The sequence below is a fragment of the Achroia grisella genome, unplaced genomic scaffold (genome assembly GCF_030625045.1).
Source record: "Achroia grisella isolate CSIRO2021 unplaced genomic scaffold, CSIRO_AGI_Agris_v1 utg295, whole genome shotgun sequence".
Lineage (NCBI taxonomy): Eukaryota > Metazoa > Arthropoda > Insecta > Lepidoptera > Pyralidae > Achroia > Achroia grisella.
In genome coordinates, this window is record NW_026712783.1 from 1,238,158 (window position 1) to 1,257,462 (window position 19,305).

Sequence of the window (19,305 nt, forward strand, 5' to 3'; positions counted from 1 at the left end):
ATCACCTTCCCGCCAGTCAGAGGCAATAATAACCCTGAACAATTCATACGCCACCTAGACCCAACCTAATCAAGAGCTTGTGTTATAGATACTAGATAACTGATAGAAATAGTCAAATACATTTTTTGGTAAATACATAAAAATAATAATAATCTCGGGACAATTCACACAGCGCCATCTAGACCCAAGTTAAGCTAGCTAAAGCTTGTGTTATGGGTACTAGGAGAACTGATACAAATACATAGATATATTTTTTTATAAATACATACATAGAAAGAACCCAGAACAATACAATCAATCATACTTGTGAATACAAATATTTGGGTACGAGGAATCGAACCCGTCACCATCGGAAGTAGAGCGGGGTGCTAAATTATTAGATCACCTAGACCAATGATTCCCAAAATGGTCTATATCGACTCACAGGGGTCTATGACAAACTGCAAGGGGTCTACGACAGCGATCATCTTGTTGTTTTTACTTTATGTTTTTAACACTAAACTTTACTACAGTTAGAAATTTACAAAAAAATCAATACCAGGTAAGAATTGAGGATCTACCTAAAACCGAAAAATATGGCAAGGTCTACGATACAAAAAAGTTTGGGAAGCTCACACCTAGACCGTCAATTTTGACCGTACGCGTATTACGTCTGTCTGGGATATTAGTGTAGTGTATTTTACACACTACACTAATATCCCTTGCTAAACAGAATGTAGTATCAAGGTTGCATATAAATAGATTATAATGCCGACCTAATTCTAACGACCGCCGCTGTTATATTTGTACGTAATTGGCATCCAGCGAATTGGGATAAACTTGAAAACGAGAAAAACAAACGTTGTCTTTGGTTCATTAAACCTTATTACAGACACTGCGGTTTCCGATTGCCCTTGGTTTCGTTTTATTTACGTATTTCCTGTAATATGAAGGTTATTATTATTTTTACCTTCACACATTCGTAAGATTTCTTGAAAAATGGTAATAAAACAAATGTTTGTTACTTTTAAGAACAATTTGATTATAATAAATGGAGTAAGTATGGTCTGTTGTATAAGCTACTTTACTGTATGCTTTCATCATAATCCGTTCAGTAGTTTTTGCATGAAAGAGTAATAAATATCCATCCATCCATACTCACAAACATTCGCATTTATAATATACGTTCGTATTATTATTAATAATAATAATAATAATAATAATAATAATAATAATAATATCGTATTACCCCTCATAAAAAGGGGGATATTACAGGGGTATATAAAAATATTATTATTATCTAATAATAATCTCTTATTCATAAATTTGAAAAAAATCTTAATTCAGTTTCAGTTTTTGGCGTGAAATAGAAAGAGGGCCTAGTAGCTTGAAATAAATAAATAAAAAATATATTACGTTGTACTATATATCTATATATATAATAAAACTGGATAGGTCTATTGTCTGTACATATGGAAAAACGCCAAAAACTGAATCAAAAAAAATCTTAAATCAGTTTCAGTTTTTGGCGTGAAATAGAAAATTTCACGCCAAAAACTGAAACTGAATTAAGATTTTTTTCAAACTTATGAATAAGAGACTTTCAAAAACTGAATCAGAGGGATGTTAGAACCCTCTGATTCAGTTTTTGGCGTCTTTATTATATATATATATAGATATATAGTACAACTTAATATATTTTTTATTTATTTATTTCAAGCTACTAGGTCCGTATAAATGCCTTATACATCGTTATCATCTGCTTCTTCCTTATGCCATTTATATGTGGTCGGCGTAATATGTTTTTCTCTTCGATTCATCCCTGTTCGCAGTCATCGCGTTATTTACTTCCTTTCTTACCATATCATATGAATGAATATTATATAACTAAGATATAGAAATATTGAAATTGTCTGTGTGGTCGCGGCACTGACGACGGCAATCTGCCACGGTAGCGCTGATACACCACACCTTCAGCTAGAGTAGTCCACCTTCATAAAGGTGGGCAGCATGTTGATGGGAACCCGGGTCACAAACGCCTTGAAACTCGCATTGTGTCTCGACTCCAGCTGCGTCACCTGTGTGTCCTGTTCCTTAGTGGCGTAATTTAGACGGGACAGATACAGTGCCGTGGTCGGAGTAGAAGCTCGAGGTCCTTGGCGTTGATATATCCAGTGGCGTTCAGTTTTGCGGTCATTTGGAGGACAAGGCTAGAATAGCCTCAAAAAAGCTTGGTGTGCTCAGTAGAGTGAGACGGTATTTCACGGCGGCCCATCGCTTACATTTATACAAGGCGCAGATCCGGCCGCATATGGAATACTGTTCTCATCTCTGGGCGGGAGCACCACAATACCAGCTACTTCCATTTCCGAACCGACCGCATTCAGAACCGACCAGCCAGAATCATTGATAATCAACGTCTATCTGACAGACCCAAAAAAAACAAAAATTTTTAATTTTTTAAATGGCGGTCTTCACACAGTGCAGTTTTCTAGAAACTTTTTGCCACGCACAACCAATTTGTGGAATCACCTTCCAGCAGTGGTATTTCCGATATACGATATTGAAACCTTCAAGAAAAGAGCTTATTCCTTTTAAAAAGGCCGACAACGTACTTGCAATTCCCCTGGGCGGCGGTAATCACTTACCATCAGGTGAGCCATATGCTCGTTTGTCCCCTGTGTTATAAAAAAAAAACGTTAAGCCCTGGCTTTCGAAAAAGGTAAACCTATGCCACGAAACACAGTTTCCTCCATAATATTAATAACACTCCAGCAGTACGCCCGGGCAAAGAGCGTTTGCTCGAGGCCCGTACCCGGCGGTCCGTAAGGACCAGCGGACGACCCAGTCCAGTCCATATAATAAGACTAACGTTTAGCCAAATTCAATAAAAGTAACATTATATTAATGAGTTCTCTGTATACCGTTCAATTACCGCCACTACGTTAACTAATATTTGCTAACGTATGATGCAATATAGAAAGTCACGTATTTAATGTTACCCTAACTAATGTAAAGTAGCATATAAATTGAGTATTGCGTAAGTACGGACATACGGATGAATGTTATATATATCTCGTCATCTACTAAGCAGTTTCTATCTGTGATTTCGTCTGTTTGATATAATAATTAGAATTGTAATCATTATATCATATTGTTTAACACTAAATTGAGGACATTTTTATTGAATAAGTGTTACTATACGGTAGATGACTATTATAATGATGATCATAAAGTCTAAGAACCTACTGTACTATGCTAGCTGACAACGAGATTTACTGCTTAAGTTACTATGAAGTTATTGACGAAAACTTCATCATCATCATCATCATCGCAGCCCGGAAGACGTCCACTGCTGGACATAGGCCTCCCCCAAAGATCTCCACGACGATCGGTCCTGCGCTGCTCGCATCCAAGGCCTTCCAACGCTCCGTCTTCCGGTCCGTGGTCGCCACTCGAGGACTTTACTGCCCCAACGAAAACTTACTGTAATGTTACTATTATGTTATCATAAACAATTTATAATGTTTTGGATGAATAAATAAAAAAAAACAATACATGAAGGAAAAACTTTGTAGCGCTTTTGAAGAAAATTGCGCGGACGGCGTAGTATGAAATTTCGCAATTATTATACATTAAAATACATTAATTAATGTATTTTAGTTTTATATAATTTAATTAATTAAATTACTGATATAAATGCTTAGATATATTTCTTGTGTAAATACATACATAATATACATAGAAAACACCCAGACCGGTACAAACATATGAGCTAGCTTTAGCCCGCGGCTTCTCTCGCGTTAATTTATCCCCTTAGGGGTGGAATTTATCAAAATCCTTTCTTAGGGAATGCCTACGTCATAGTAGCTTTATGCATGCAAAATCTCAGCCCGATCGGTTTAAAATTGACAAAGTTTCATACAAATTTGCATCCGCTATTTTATCCCCTTGGGGGTAGAATTAATCAAAATCCTTTCTTAGCGGATGCCTACGTCATAACATCTACCTGCATGCCAAATTTCAGCCCGATTCGTCCACTGGTTTGGGCTGTGCGTTGATAGGCACCTTTGAGTTATATATATATATATATCTAGATACAATGTTTACATAATGCAAGGAACCAGCGACTATCGGAAGTAAAGTTGTGTGCAAAACCGCTAGACTAGGCCGTCAAACTGTTTTAATAAATAAAGAGGGCCATTCGCTCCATTTATGGTATGGGTTCCAGGGAGTCATTGCGAGAGTGTTTTAAGGAATCAAATATCCTCACCGTTTCTTCTCAATACATTTATGAAAATATCATCTATGCCAGAAGGAATATAGACAGTTTCAAAAGAGTTAGTGATTGCACTAATAAAAGCTTACGTAACAATAACAAACTGATTTTACCTAAATGTCGTTTGGCTAAAGTTAGTATATATATATATATATATAGAAAAAAGATTTAAATGTCAAATAAAACAGTTCCTTTGCAAAAAAGCTTACTATAAAATTGAAGAATTCGTTAACGATAATAATGTTTTTATAGAAAAACTTTAAATCTATAGCACTGACAATATTATCTGATTACATTAATAATGAGTGCGTAGCGACTTCTATGTTGATTATCGCATGTCTTACTGTTATACTGTAATTATTTATATAAAAAAAACATCTATTAAAAAGAGCAACACACAAGTTTCTTGCTCGTTCTTCTTGTGATGAATCTGCATTCCGAATGAGTGGTAGAATCAAAATATGACTATTCAAAAGTGCTTGTAATGAGTTTATTTGAATAAAGATTATTTCTATTTCTAAAGATTATTTCTATTTCAAAATCTACCAATTTTGATATCTATGGTCGTATCTTTGACTGGAAACAAAGCACTTGTCTTTGGTTACTAAACATAAATGTAAATTGACCAACACAATATATTCCCGACCGGCTCGTTCTTAGAATTCCCGCGTTTTCAATATTTATTATCCTACTTCTATTTGCATTACAAAACTGAACTTTACATACCACTGCATAGAGTTAAATTTTAACTGTACAGTACGGTATGAACTCTTTGGTTATTCAGCTGTAATTTCGTGTGTTTAGAGTTAGTGTCTACATTCCATATGGACCTATTTTCTAACGAATCCGTATTGAACTTACAAATATCTCATAGGGGAGGGGACTTTCTTTAATTTATTTCAGACAACGTTGTGGCTGTTATTATAAACTAGCTGCGTCCGCGGTTTTACCCGCGTGTTTATAGCCTGTATGTTATTCTGAATTATAAGCTATATAACTGCATTTTCATCAAAATCCGTTAAGCAGTTTTTGCGTGAAAGAGTAACAAACATCCATCCATCGCTCACTGTCGCGTTTATAATAATCTAATCGTAACCCGAACAGACCAGTCCCCACAAAAAGCACCCGTTCACGAGTATGGTGCTGCTTGTACATCCTTCGGTATGTTATTGTATAATTTTATACCTATTATATTCTCCATTACATTACATATGTCAAGTATCATCTGTGGCGATCGTGTGGTCACAGACCTATTGCATTACTATGTAGTAATGTTAGTTAAGAAATCAGACCGCGTACACAGCGTTCAAAGTCGTGCCATTTTAAAATTAGCATGTTTCCCATCGTTATAACTCGTTCGCAATAGAATAAAAAAAAAGATTCAAGTGCCGTATAAAACACTTCCTTTGTAAAAAAGCTTATAATAAAATTGTAGAGATTGTAAACGATGGAGTTGCCAAGAGAGCATTTTGTCTACATCCCAAAAAAAAAAGAAATCACTTATCCTAAAGATACTATACTGATATCTCTAACCAATTCAGATGTCGAATAAAACAATTTCTCTGTAAAACAAGCTTATTATAAAATTGAAGAGTTTGTAAACGATAATAATGTTTGTGTAGTAAAAACTTAAAATTCATAGCGCTGACATTATTATCTGATTGCATTAAGAATGAGTGCGTAGCGGATTCTATGTTGATTATCGCATGGCTCTATTACTTATTATTGAATGATTATTTTTAATAACGTCTATTTTAAAGAGCAACACACAAATTTCTTGCTCATTCTTCTTGTGAAGAGTCTGCGTTCCAAATGAGTGGTAGAATAAAAACATGTGACTATTTAAAAGTGCTTGTATTGAGTTAATTTGAATAAAGATTATTTCTATTTCTATAAAAGTTGAAAACAAACTAAACTAAGGTCAAGGTAATAAAAAATGTAACTAGACTAGTATTATAAAGATTATATCTTTTATTTACAAATATCTACCCCGCTTAACCTCGTCTACGTCGCATTTTTTTTCATCCAGTTTTTACATTTTTCATTGCTGCTCGGCTCCTATCGGTTTGTAGCGTGAATTATTAAGGATGGCTATAGGCTATATAACTTCACGCTGTGTGATGTTATATACCCTATAGCCATCCTTCGTAAATACACTATCGAACAATAAGAAAATTTTCAAAATCGTATCAGTATTCCCAGAGACTGCCTCGGACATTCAAACACACTTTAACTATTTATAACATGTACTAGTTACTCGCACCGGCTTCGCCCGGGTGTACATGTATTATACATATAAACCTTCCTCTTTAATCACTCTATCTTTTAAAAAAAAACCGCTTCAATATCCGTTGCGTAATTTTAAAGATTTAAGCATCATAGGGACGGACAGACAGCGACAGCGACTTTATTTTATACTATGTAATGATTATCATTACATAGTATAAAATAAGGTGTCTATAAATAGTATTGATAAATTCACAAAAAGACGACTAAATTTAACTAAAATTATAACTTAATAATAAGTAACATTTTCATATATTGCTATTTGATTTGATTAGATGTAAAGTAGAAAAAGATAAAGATTTCAGTTCAATCAATTGAGAGCTTCAAATTCGCAAGAGTTGACCAGAACGAACTTTTTACAAGTTAATAAAAGCATGTAAAAACACAACCACTAACCCAATTACGTGTCAACTTGTAAACTTGTAAGTTACACTTTAGAGATCGTTGCCCCCGACTCCCGCGCGGTACATGACTGATGGCAGGGCTAACTTCCGCCAGATTTTACTATTGTTTATTACATTTACAAGATTACATGATTTACGATGTGTTTGTTAACTAGTTATTCATTACTTAAAAAGCACTTAGTAGAAATAGAAATATTTTTTATACAAATAAACTCAATACAAGCATTTTTGAATAGTCATATTTTTTATTTTACCACTTGTTCGGAACGCAGACTCATCACACGAAGAACGATTAAGAAGAATGAGTAACGCATAAAACTATTTTTAAACCAACGACAAAAATTAGCTATTTCAATCAATCATATATATTACACGATATCTGTTTAGTTTTTGAGCCGATTTTGATGATTCTTTTTGGAAATATATATATATAACAAACACTTGTTATATATATATATTTATGTTATTGTTATATATATAGTTAAATATCAACGTCAAAAGTACAGATATGGACACCCATATCTGTACTTTTGACGTTGATATTTTAGAAAATACATACATACTAGAAAATACATAATACATACATACATATAAGTCTTCAGTGTTCTCTAACTATAGTTTTAGATAAGGGTTCGATCTACTCTCCTATTATACATAACTAGCTTCGTACGTGCGTACATGTATTATATGTGTATATAAACCTTCCTCTAGAATCACTCTATCTATTATAAAAACCGCTTCAAAATTCGTTGCGTAGTTTTAAAGATTTAAGCATACATAGGGACGGACAGACAACGACAGCGACTTTATTTTATACTATATAATGATACCTTTTGCATTGCAACATATTATAAACTGAAATTGCTTTAAATGTGTGGTCATTTTTCATTATTTACTTCAATCTTGATATAATTGAGTTTTGACTTATTTTTAATTTGATAAATTTTTAATTAGTTGAAAAAATTAATTAATATAAAATTATGAAAAACATATCAAGATACACAAGTCAAGAAATATAGAATCGTACAGCTGTTTAAACATAGCAGGCAGTTTATGGAGTTAACTATCTAGACTTTAACCAAATTGCACCAGACATTATAGCAACCCTGAAGCAATTATTCACAGCATGAAATTCACGGAGCGCATTGCAACATCTAATAAATTGAAATTGCTTAAAATGTCTATTTATTATAGTATTCACTTCGATCTTAGATGCCGAGAATAAACATATTTGAGAAGGCGGCAAATTGAGTTTCTTGTTATTTCTTCTCAATTGAATCTGCATACTCAACTAGGTGATAGGGAAAAATTATAATACAAAATATTTGACGTTCATAAGCGGCTAAAATGAACATGAATAATTTATTTTTTATTTGATTTAAATTCGTCGATGCCACATTGGTTTTTTTTTATGTATAACTAAGTGTACCAGCGACTTCGTCCGCGTGGATTTTAACTTTATTTTTATAAAATAAAAGAATTTTTCTAAAATGAAAGTAGCCTAAGTTACTCCTTATTACAGCAGCTACCTGCCAATAAAAATCCCGTCAAAATCGGTGCAGCCATTTCAGAAATTAGCCGGAACAACATTGTAATATGAATATTTTGAAGATATTTTGAATTTGAAATTAACTATTTATAGTTTATTTGCAGAAGCTATATATAGCTATATATTTAGTAAGAATTGTAATATATTTTCATAATTATTATTTGAAGTATATATTTATAAAACTTTATAAATATGGTAATTTTATTTCAGTTATTAAACGAAATAAGTTGTTTAACGACTCAATAGATGTCTATAAAATGAACGCCAGTCCTCTGAATGAGTGAGTCGATTTTGAAATGTGAACGAAGTGGTGTTTTGGAAAAATAAATCCTTGAACCGAAGTTTAATTTTAAAGATCTTTAACTCTAACACATGTATTTATCAATATACGAAGCAAGTTACTTTGTAAAAGAGTACTTCATCCGTATACAACAAGAAAGCTTACAGGAAGTTAAAGATTCAACAGATATCCTATATAACGGCTGTTTACATTAGCACTAGCCATTTGATCTTATTAAGAACTATTTTCAGGCACAATAATATTACTACTTAATGGACTTATATTCCGGTACATTTAGCATGTGAGACCACAAATATTCAGTGCGGAAACTTGACTACCATTACGACCTTCTCTAATGGTGATCAAATTCCGACCGTTGTTGAATTTACACCCATATTGCGACACATGTTTCGCCTTTGAACGAGGCATCATCAGGCATTGAATGGAGTCCGGATTAGCATGTGAGACCACAAATATTCAGTGCGGAAATTTGACTACCATTACGACTTTCTCTAATGGTGATCAAATTCCAACTGTTGTTAAGTCTAACACCCATATTGCGACACGTGTTTAGGCTCAAGGCATCATCAGGTATTAAATGGAATACGGATTAGCATGTGAGACCATAAACATTCAGTGCGGAAATTTGACTACCATTACGACCTTCTCTAATGGTGATGAAATTCCGACCGTTGTTAAGTCTACACCCATATTGCGATACGTGTTTAGGCTCGAGGCATCATCAGGTATTAAATGGAATACGGATTAGCATGTGAGACCACAAATATTCAGTGCCGAAACTTGACTACCATCACGACCTTCTCTAATGGTGATCAAATTCCGATCGTTGTTGAGAACGTGTTGTTGAAAGGCATCATCTACACCGGATTAGCATGTAAACTTGACTACAAATATCACGATATTGTGAATCGTTGTTGAGAACGTGTTTCGCCTCTGAACGAGGCATCATCAGGTATTGAATGGAATCCGGATTAGCATGTAAACTTGACTACCATTACGACCTTCTCTAATGGTGATCAAATTCCGATCGTTGTTGAGAACGTGTTTCGCCTCTGAACGAGGCATCATCAGGTATTGAATGTAATCTGGATTAGCATGTAAACTTGACTACCATTACGACCTTCTCTAATGGTGATCAAATTCCGATCGTTGTTGAGAACGTGTTTCGCCTCTGAACGAGGCATCATCAGGTATTGAATGTAATCTGGATTGATGATGACTACCATTACGTTCTAATGGTGATCAGTAGTTTTTGCGAGGCATCATGAAATGCGGAACAAACATCTTCTCTATTTTCACATATATAATATCATTAAGGATTAAGGATGTTTACGTTACAAGTTACAACTATCCATTTGGTCTCTTGGAGAACTATCTTCAGGCACAATAAATTTAAACAGCCTGTGAAATTGTCCATTCCTTGAGCGGACATTACAATCTGGAATGTAATGATTCACCCATCCTTTGTGCAACTTTAAACAATGGTGCATGCGAATATTAAATTCGCTTAGAGTTCGTCTTGGTTTTGAAAATTATGTTTAATATGCACGTAAGTTTATAATAATAATAATAACACGTTGCATATCCCCCCCTCCTCTACAATAGAACTATTACAAAAAGCCGTCATACTAAACACAAAATCCGAATAGTAAGAAACAATTACAACTATCATTTGGTCTCTTGGAGAACTATCTTCATTGTCATTCCTTGAGCGGACATTACAATCTGGAATGTAATGATTCACCCATCCTTTGTGCAACTTTAAACAATGGTGCATGCGAATATTAAATTCGCTTAGAGCGTGTTTGAATAAATTATGTTTAATATGCACGTAAGTTTATAATAATAATAATAACACGTTGCATATCCCCCCCTCCTCTACAATAGAACTATTATAGATAGATAATATATATATAATAATAATAATAATAAATTACCCATCCTCATCATTCATCATTTATACTATCATTGTTTGGTGATTTTTACTCGCAATGATAAGTCTATTACCGCATCAAAGGGAGATATATATATATATAAAGAAATAATAATAATAATAATCTCAGGACAATTCACACAGCGCCATCTAGACAAAAGTTAAGCTAGCTAAAGCTTGTGTTATGGGTACTAGACAACTGATACAAATACATAGATATTTTTTTTTGTAAATACATACTTATTATACACCCAGACCGACACAAACAATCATACTCATGAATATAAATGTTTGTGCCGTGCGAGGAATCGAACCCGCGAGCATCGGATGTAAAGCGGTGTGCTAGACTGCTAGACCACCGAGGTCTTGACGACCTCGTCGTCGTTTATAAACTGGATGTTTAATTTTTTTGTGTTCTGACGGGCCCCCTGGTGGTAAGTGGTAATCGTTGCGTACTGGCGTCACATAACAACGTAATGTGCTCTTAATGTATATAGACGACATATCGCTTACCATCAGGTGAGTCATCATTTAGCTTACCATTCCAATTATATAAAAAATAACTGATTTTAATTAATTATAGTTGAATATTATTATGTAAAAGCACGCATCCACGAATTTTCTTCTACTCACACATGCTTTTCCCTTTTTTTATTGTTCTTTCTTAATTATTTTTCTATGTAATATTGGTTGGTTTTGTACCTAGTTAAACTTGTTACCCTGTGGGGAGAAGGGGTAAGTAATAGGGTCTAGTGCCCCCACTGCTAGCAATGTACTTTAGGTCGATCTCCACGTGGTTCCCCCTGGAAACTATCGTGGTTAATTCCTGGTTATTTAATCACAATGGGCAAATTGACCTGGCCTCATGCTCATCTTATCATCCTCCGCTGGTGCCTCGCCAGCGCCATTAGCCGCCTGCGCTGTGCACCATTCCATTATCATCCATAAAAAAATCTTATTACAGTTTCTGTACTAAAAGTTTTCTGATTCCTGCGATACAAGCCTTGAGCTTAGTGCAGTGATTGTTGTTAAAACATCTATGTTATGTACAAATAATAAAATGAATAAAATTTAACCTTTACGGGCTAATCTTAACAAAGCATCTTCTAGAGCGATGTTTCCCAATTAGTGGTACGCGTACCCCCAAGGGTACGTGAATTTGCATCACGGGGTACGTGCGGCTATTTGTAAAACAAATATACATACATATACACAAACTTTATTTATAATATTAGTGTGATTGCTACAATAAGGGTTAAGCAAGGATTGAGGTCTTTTTGAAGTGGTACGCAGTAAAAACTATTTGGGAACCACTGTTCTAGAGTATCTGTACATAGATCATTGATGTACCACTTACATGTTTCATTAATGAATTTTACCTCGACTACGCTACTCGTACATTACCTAACATCTTGTTTGCTGATAGTGATAACCAAAAGCAACAAGTGTGCCATCACGCCGCGGTAGCAAAATTTACTTTTACTTAATTATTACATCATATTGTTAATTAAAGATTACTGCCAACGTCAGAACTGTCAGCAGATAAACGTTTAGAAAGAGGCGCTACAGTTTGCCAACAGTTTTTTGAAGTGTTGATAATATTACACTAAAAGATTATTAATTCATACTGACATTATAAACGCGAAAGTGAAGCTCTCTCTCTAATTATTAACTTATCACGTCTGAACGGATTTTACGAAAATTTTACATAAGGACTTAGACTAGATTGTATTACGGAGATGGCCATGGGCTATCTTTTAATTACAAAAAAAAATTATAAGGTATGAAAAATTTTATAGATAAAATTGTAGGTAAGCTAGTAAACGAAAAAAGTAGAGCGTTACATATCGCAATTAATTAGGACACAGCAATAATCCTAGGTAGTTCTGTTATATTCAAATTCACATTTAAAAATCATTTATTCATGTAGGACATTTTAGCCGCTTATGAACGTCAAATTTTTTATATAATTTTTTCCCTACTGTATTCAGTATATAGGTTTAATTGAGAAGTACTGGCAAGAAACTCAATTGAATATTTTATTTATTCTTTTAAAAGCCAGTTTATAATCAATGTATATTTATATAGGTGTCTATGTCTAACATTAAATGAAAATCCCGTACATGAACAACTATTGCCATGCACGCTCGTCATTCAAGTAGCAATAGCTAGATTTACAGAACTGTTTCTCATATAAATGACACCAAACAACTTCAGGTATCATTTTGTAGGACTTTCTACAAAATGTGCATCGTGAAAAGGTAACTACAATAACCACAATTGTTTGGTGTCATTTATAAGACAATATTAATAATTTATATATATATAATATCGGCCAATATTAATAATTTATATATATATATATAATATCGGCCAATAGTGCATATATTAATAATATCAAGTTATCTGAAGCAAATACAACAGCTAAGGTCACCGAAGAAACGAGAACAAGAAGCAAGCAATCGTAAATAACCAGAAACCATTACAGAAAAAAGCCGTAGTTTATAGAATCTTTATTACTTTGATTTCACAAAATAAAATAAATGCTTAACACTTTCGCTAGAAAATTTCGGACAATGCATAGGATAGAAAACTCATCTCTGACCGCAGACCGCAACAAAGAAATGCTTTCTAGATATAATAAAGGCGATTGTTACGTTCCTCCATAACTTAGTTGAAAATTGTCTCTATCTTTAATGGCATGTGGATGTTTTGTCTCCTTTTAAGTAAATACTCAAAATATAATGACTCTTTAATGTGTGTGCTTCATGCCTTACCATAGTATTTGTTGTTCCAATAATAAATAATTAGAGTCCAATGCAAATCTAAACCAATTTTGACACAAAATTTAAGTTTCGCAGTAAATAAATCGATACTGTGATCACGAGTATATTCGTCATGATCATAGATTTAATTTAGGGTCGACAACGCACACGTGACATATCTGGTGTTTCAGGCGTCCATAGGCGGTAACCGTTTACCTTCAGATAGGGCCGTATACTTTTTGCTACAACCGTGGTATAAAAAAAAAAATTATTGACAAACAAAACTAATTCACAGAGTCACATTACACATATACATGCATTTTTGTGTTATAAAACTAATTAAGGATAATATGTAAAACTAACAATTCCTGTAGACATACAAGTTCTATTTTGATCTTGCTATAAAATCGGGTTTTAGTCTAATAGACATGTACCTAACATGTAAATTTGTAAGTATATTTCCAAAAAGAATTAAATCTCTCTACGAAGATGTATATCAAAACGCCATGACATTAATATATTAAATTATAAGTCAATCTCAATCTTAAAATCAATACACTTAGTTATTTAATAATAATAACAAACATGATTCAGAAAGCACCGTAGGCTGACGCCATTTTGGGAGCGCACGCGCGCCATTTTTCCCGCGAAAGTTTGACAGGTGAGTCATAGAACGGAATTTGTTCTTGAACCGCTTTTTTTACGGCGCATGAAGGCATGACCATAGGCATCAGGTTTGCCATATACAGCTATATAAATGCGATAGATAAAGATTTTTAGAAACGACTAATCACGATGATTCAACACGTGAAGTGGTTATGAAGGTGGTTATTGAACTTGATAAAAATTCTAGCCAGTTGGTCATCATGCATCGGTTTGGATTTTTTATGTATTAGCAACAAATGAGAAGCTAGGTGTTGCGTGTGGTTTTGAAAGCGTGGTATTAAAATTATTTTTTTATTTTTTAGCGGCCAGTTACAGAAAAATATAAAATATAAATTATTAGTTAGTACTAAAGCATCAATGCAATCCAATGTTGTTTTAGACAGTAACAAATATTTACAACAAAAGTGTATTTTGATAATCATCCGCTAAGAAACAATTTTGTAAATTGTCAAGGAAACGCTTGAAATCACATTAAGAAGAGAAGAGAAGAGAAGTAAGATACAACTGATATTTTTTACACTGGTTTCGTCCAAAGGTAAACTGAACTTGTGTTATGAGTATTAGCCAACCGATACAAAAACTTAAATGTGCATATTTTATACCTATGCGTATATTACAGACAATACAATCATAATCATACTCATTAATAGAAATAAACTAACAATATTAAAGCAATGACGAAGGAAAATGCCAAACATAAATTGAAAATAAATTATTATCTGCACTAACAATATGACGCAGAAGTTTGTTTGTTTGACCGTGCTAATCTCAAAAACTACTATTGCTAATTGAAAAATTCTTTTAGTATTGGATAGCCCATTTATCACGGAATGCTTCAGCTACATAACATCACGCTATAGCAAATATAGCGAACTCTGAAAAAGGGTGAGCACAATAGATCTGTACAGCGCTACAGGTCTTAGCAACTGATAAAGGCCCAAAACCTTCAATAAAAAAAAACTGTTGAACTGAATAATTTTATAAAATACAACAAGAATAGAAAACAATGAACATGTGCTACTATTCATCAGTTCTAATTACAAGTCTCTGGTGGTTACGTGCTATAATTGAAATTGGACTTAAACATGATGTTAAAACGATTGAATACTGCAACAATGTATTTGCGTGGGTTTAACGCTAAATTTAGCTTAGCGTACTAGACTTGTGTAGTACATGAACAAACTAGTTCAGAAGAGCGCACAGAAAGACCAACTAGTTCGCAGTTTCACGCTCTTTAGTTCATTAGAGAAGACGCAAAAAGTTATAAATAAAAACATTTTTTTTTATACTACGGTGGTTGCAAACAAGCATATCTGATGGTAAACGGTTACCGCAGCCTATGGACGCCTGAAACACCAATGGGGTCACGTGCGCGTTGCTGACCCTTAAGAAACCTTAATATACCCTTCTTGAAAAACGCCATGCTGTAATCTCTCGAGAAAACCTTTAACTTACTAGTTGACAGTGCAACTTCGTTTTCATCAAACTTACTTGTCATTTATCAATATATTTCGCCCAATTTACATGTTTTTAAAGTTTACCCTATGTGTTATTCTGATGATATTTCTGAAGCTATATTATTGTAAAGTTTAATCAAAATAAGTTCAGTAGTTTTTACATGAAAGAGTAACAAATATCCAATCATCCATCCATATTCACGAACTTTTGCGTTTATAATATAATAATAATATTTGGGAGAAAAAAACACTAGGTTGAGAAAAGTTGCGCAACCTACTTCGCGCCATCCGCTGACTAGATTTGGGAACAAACCAGTTTCAAGAACAAAAGAGCAGCGAACTAAACCGACCGATCTCACTCGCGAACTATTATTTACAAGACTGTAGCGTAGTTAGTTACTATGAGTCTATTTATTTGTTTTTTATGTATGTAACTATTAAGGAAGTGTTCTCTTGATTTATTATTGTCACTTGAATTTAAATGGATGAGTGCGAGACTTAGTGATGTGTAGGCACCATATTTTTATGTCACGTTTGTATGAGAATGAAGTCAGGCAGTATTTACAAAAAAATATGTATATGAGTTGTTTAGTACCCATAACACAAACTCTGCTAACCTTAGACTGGACTAGATGGCGTAATCGTTTTCAAGATACTACAGGATGTGGTTTATCAACAATTTTTGCTGTTGATTTAGGGTTGACCACAGGTGTCGGTACATATATGTGTATATATAATATAATGTATCATATAATCTATTAAGTAATGATGTGAAGTTAAAAAATAGAAATTCAGTTGACTTTCTTTCTCAACTGAATCTGTATACTGAATTGGACGATAATACAAATAATACTAGCTTTCCGCCCGCGGCTTCGCCCGCGTGGACTATAGGTTATCGCGCTATTAAAGATAGTTGCTCAGTAGTGGGATGTTATATAGCTTAAACCTTCTTCTTGAGTCACTCTATCTATTCTATCTATTAACTACTAGTTTTATATATACAGATAGTGCTATAGTAACTATGATACCATTAAAAACAAATCTCTGTCACTCCCAAAATAAACACGAGTCACGAGTGAAACCTCTCACAGTTCCACTCTACATACACTTGCATAATTAAGTACACTAATTTTAACTGTTGGAGGAAATCGCGTCCCCGTTAACTACGATAACGATTAACTCAATGAACACACGTCTTTTAATACTATTTATATATGTACATATATGCAGCGCTGATAATAACCCGTTAGTAAAGCAGAACGTCTTAGTTTAGTGGTTTACCTCGAAACAAACCTTAACGGTCTTGAATTCAAATCAGTGAGATATGTACCATAAAAAAATTACTATTCGTGAAGATTAATTGGCATAGGACAATTGTAGGGCGGGTCTAGGTAGCGAGCTTTGAAAAAGGGCGAGCACAATAGATCTATGTAGGTCGCAGTGCTACAGGTGCTACAAACATCTGACCATAGCCCAAACAACCCAATAAAAAAAAATAGGACAATTCAGTACAATTAGTAACTTGAAATATTACACCGTTAATCTTTCTAACATAAATAAATATGTTTTACTGACACTCCAGTGAAAGTATCACCGATAACAAATTTAATCACTCCGAAAGATGGTGGTAAGATCGTGATACCAGAATAGAAGTCAAAATACAAGTACACTCAGAAAAAACTGGGCATTTTTATGCCTTCTTTACTTTCTATACAAATATTTTGTTGCAAATAAGTGTAATATAGTTTGATACGCTTATTTGGGGGTGGGGGGAGGGGATTGAATACACTTAATGATAGTAATAGGAAGTAATATTTTATAATTATTATATAGGATATAATAAATAAGTGAATCAATATTTATTTAAAAGAGCAACACACAAGTTTCTTGCTCATTCTTCTTGTGATGAGTTTGCATTCCGAATGAGCGGTAGAATCAAAAAACTTGTCTATTCAAAAGTGCTTATATTAAGTTTATTTGAATAAAGAATATTTCTATTTCTAGTTGCTAACTACCATGTCATGTCGACCTCTGCTAAGTTGCCCCTGGAAAAAATCGTGTTTAATATCTAGCAATTTCATCACGATTACTGATCTGACCTCATGCTTACCCTATCATTCTCTATTCGAGCTCCACCTACGTATACCGTTGACGTACATTCCATTGTCATACATAAAAAATACACACTTTTTGTACCCTCCGATTGATCCCCCGTCTAATTCAAACGGGGATCGAAATTTGGACGGCCCGAGTCAAAGTTCGAACCCCTAGTACGGTACGGTACCCTGAAATTAAAGTCGTAGCCGTTAGGCAGGAGTTTGCCTTCAGCAACTTCATAAGTCCTTCCTTGGCACTTTGGAGTGCCATCTGCACTCGTCACTTATCGTCCGGTGAAGCTGTAAAGGCCAGCTGCGGCCAACAGCTCTAAAGTAGTCCGAAATATATATATGAATAAATATAATTAGGCGGCTTTATTGCTGAAAGCAAGACAATCTTAGGATAATAGATGAATAGTATCTACTATCCTAAGATTGTCTTGGTACAAAATCGGTCAGGACTAGTGACCTATTGCAGCTAGTGCAGCTAGTGTGCATCATACATTTAGAATAGTCCGAAAACCAGTTTACTGCATAATGAAAGTTTAGACTTTTTAGGATCTAAGAATATACTGAGTTCAGCCTTGAACCAAACAGTCTGATTGACTTTTGAATTACAATGTTAATATGGCAACGACTACATAAATAGAAACTGGACCATGTTTTACATAATCTTGATCACAGGTGACAAAATCCATTACCACACTTCCAAATAAGCACAACTTGATTCTACATAGTGAAAACTTAGCTAATAAATTGAGATAAACTTTGTCTGCGTGGGTATCTAAATTTATTTGATCCGCCAAACAACTTTGTTACATGTTTCGGTTGAAGGGTGCGATAGGTTAGTGAAATTATAGCATTTTAGTCCTTAGTCCTTCGGAATGGCAACGAATTCCTGGTGAATTTGTCACGATGAGCTAAATGACCTGACCTCATGCTCATCTTATCCTCCACTGGAGCCGGACCCGGGACCCGGTTGGTTCGAGGAGCGATTGCCATTAGCCATTAGGTCTGGGGGTTCAGCACACCGCTTTCCTTCCGATGGTCGCGGGTTCAATTCCTAGCACGGTGCCAACATTTGTATGCATGAGTATGATTGTTTGTATCAGACGGGGTGCACACAAGCTCTGCTTAGCTTGGGACTAGATGGCGCTGTGTGAGATGTCCACAGATATTATTATAATTCTCCACTGGTGCCCCGCCAGCGATACCGTTAGCACACGAACGCGGGTGCAACTTCTATTATCCTTACTAATATTTTAAATGTGAAAGTATGGATGTTTATTACGCTTTCACACAAAAACTACTGAAGCGATCATCATGAATTTTTGTACACATGTTTTTGAAGGTATTAGAATAAACATAGGATACTTTTTTAGATTCAATGCGAGCGAAGTAAAACCTAGTTATCCACATGCAAAGTAGTAGGGATGGAGGGGTGTGAGGGGGGGGGGGGGGGGTAGTTACTATAATGAACCTGTGACTTACCGGTGTTCTCCTGTGCAGAAGTGTACCCACGGGGCTGGGTATCTTGGTCGGAGTAACGCAGTGGGGACTGCGCGCTGTAACAATAAACATTTCAATTAA

At 34.5% G+C, this 19,305-nt stretch overlaps 1 protein-coding gene across 1 annotated transcript in view; it reads right to left on the reverse strand.

Annotated features, from left to right (window-relative positions):
• LOC131843339 (uncharacterized) overlaps positions 1–19,305 on the reverse strand; it is a 50,980-nt gene that overhangs the window by 23,413 nt on the left and 8,262 nt on the right. The window contains exon 2 of the mRNA XM_059191967.1: positions 19,207–19,280. Within this exon, the coding sequence (XP_059047950.1) occupies positions 19,207–19,280 (74 nt within the window). The remainder of the gene's footprint in view (positions 1–19,206; positions 19,281–19,305) is intronic.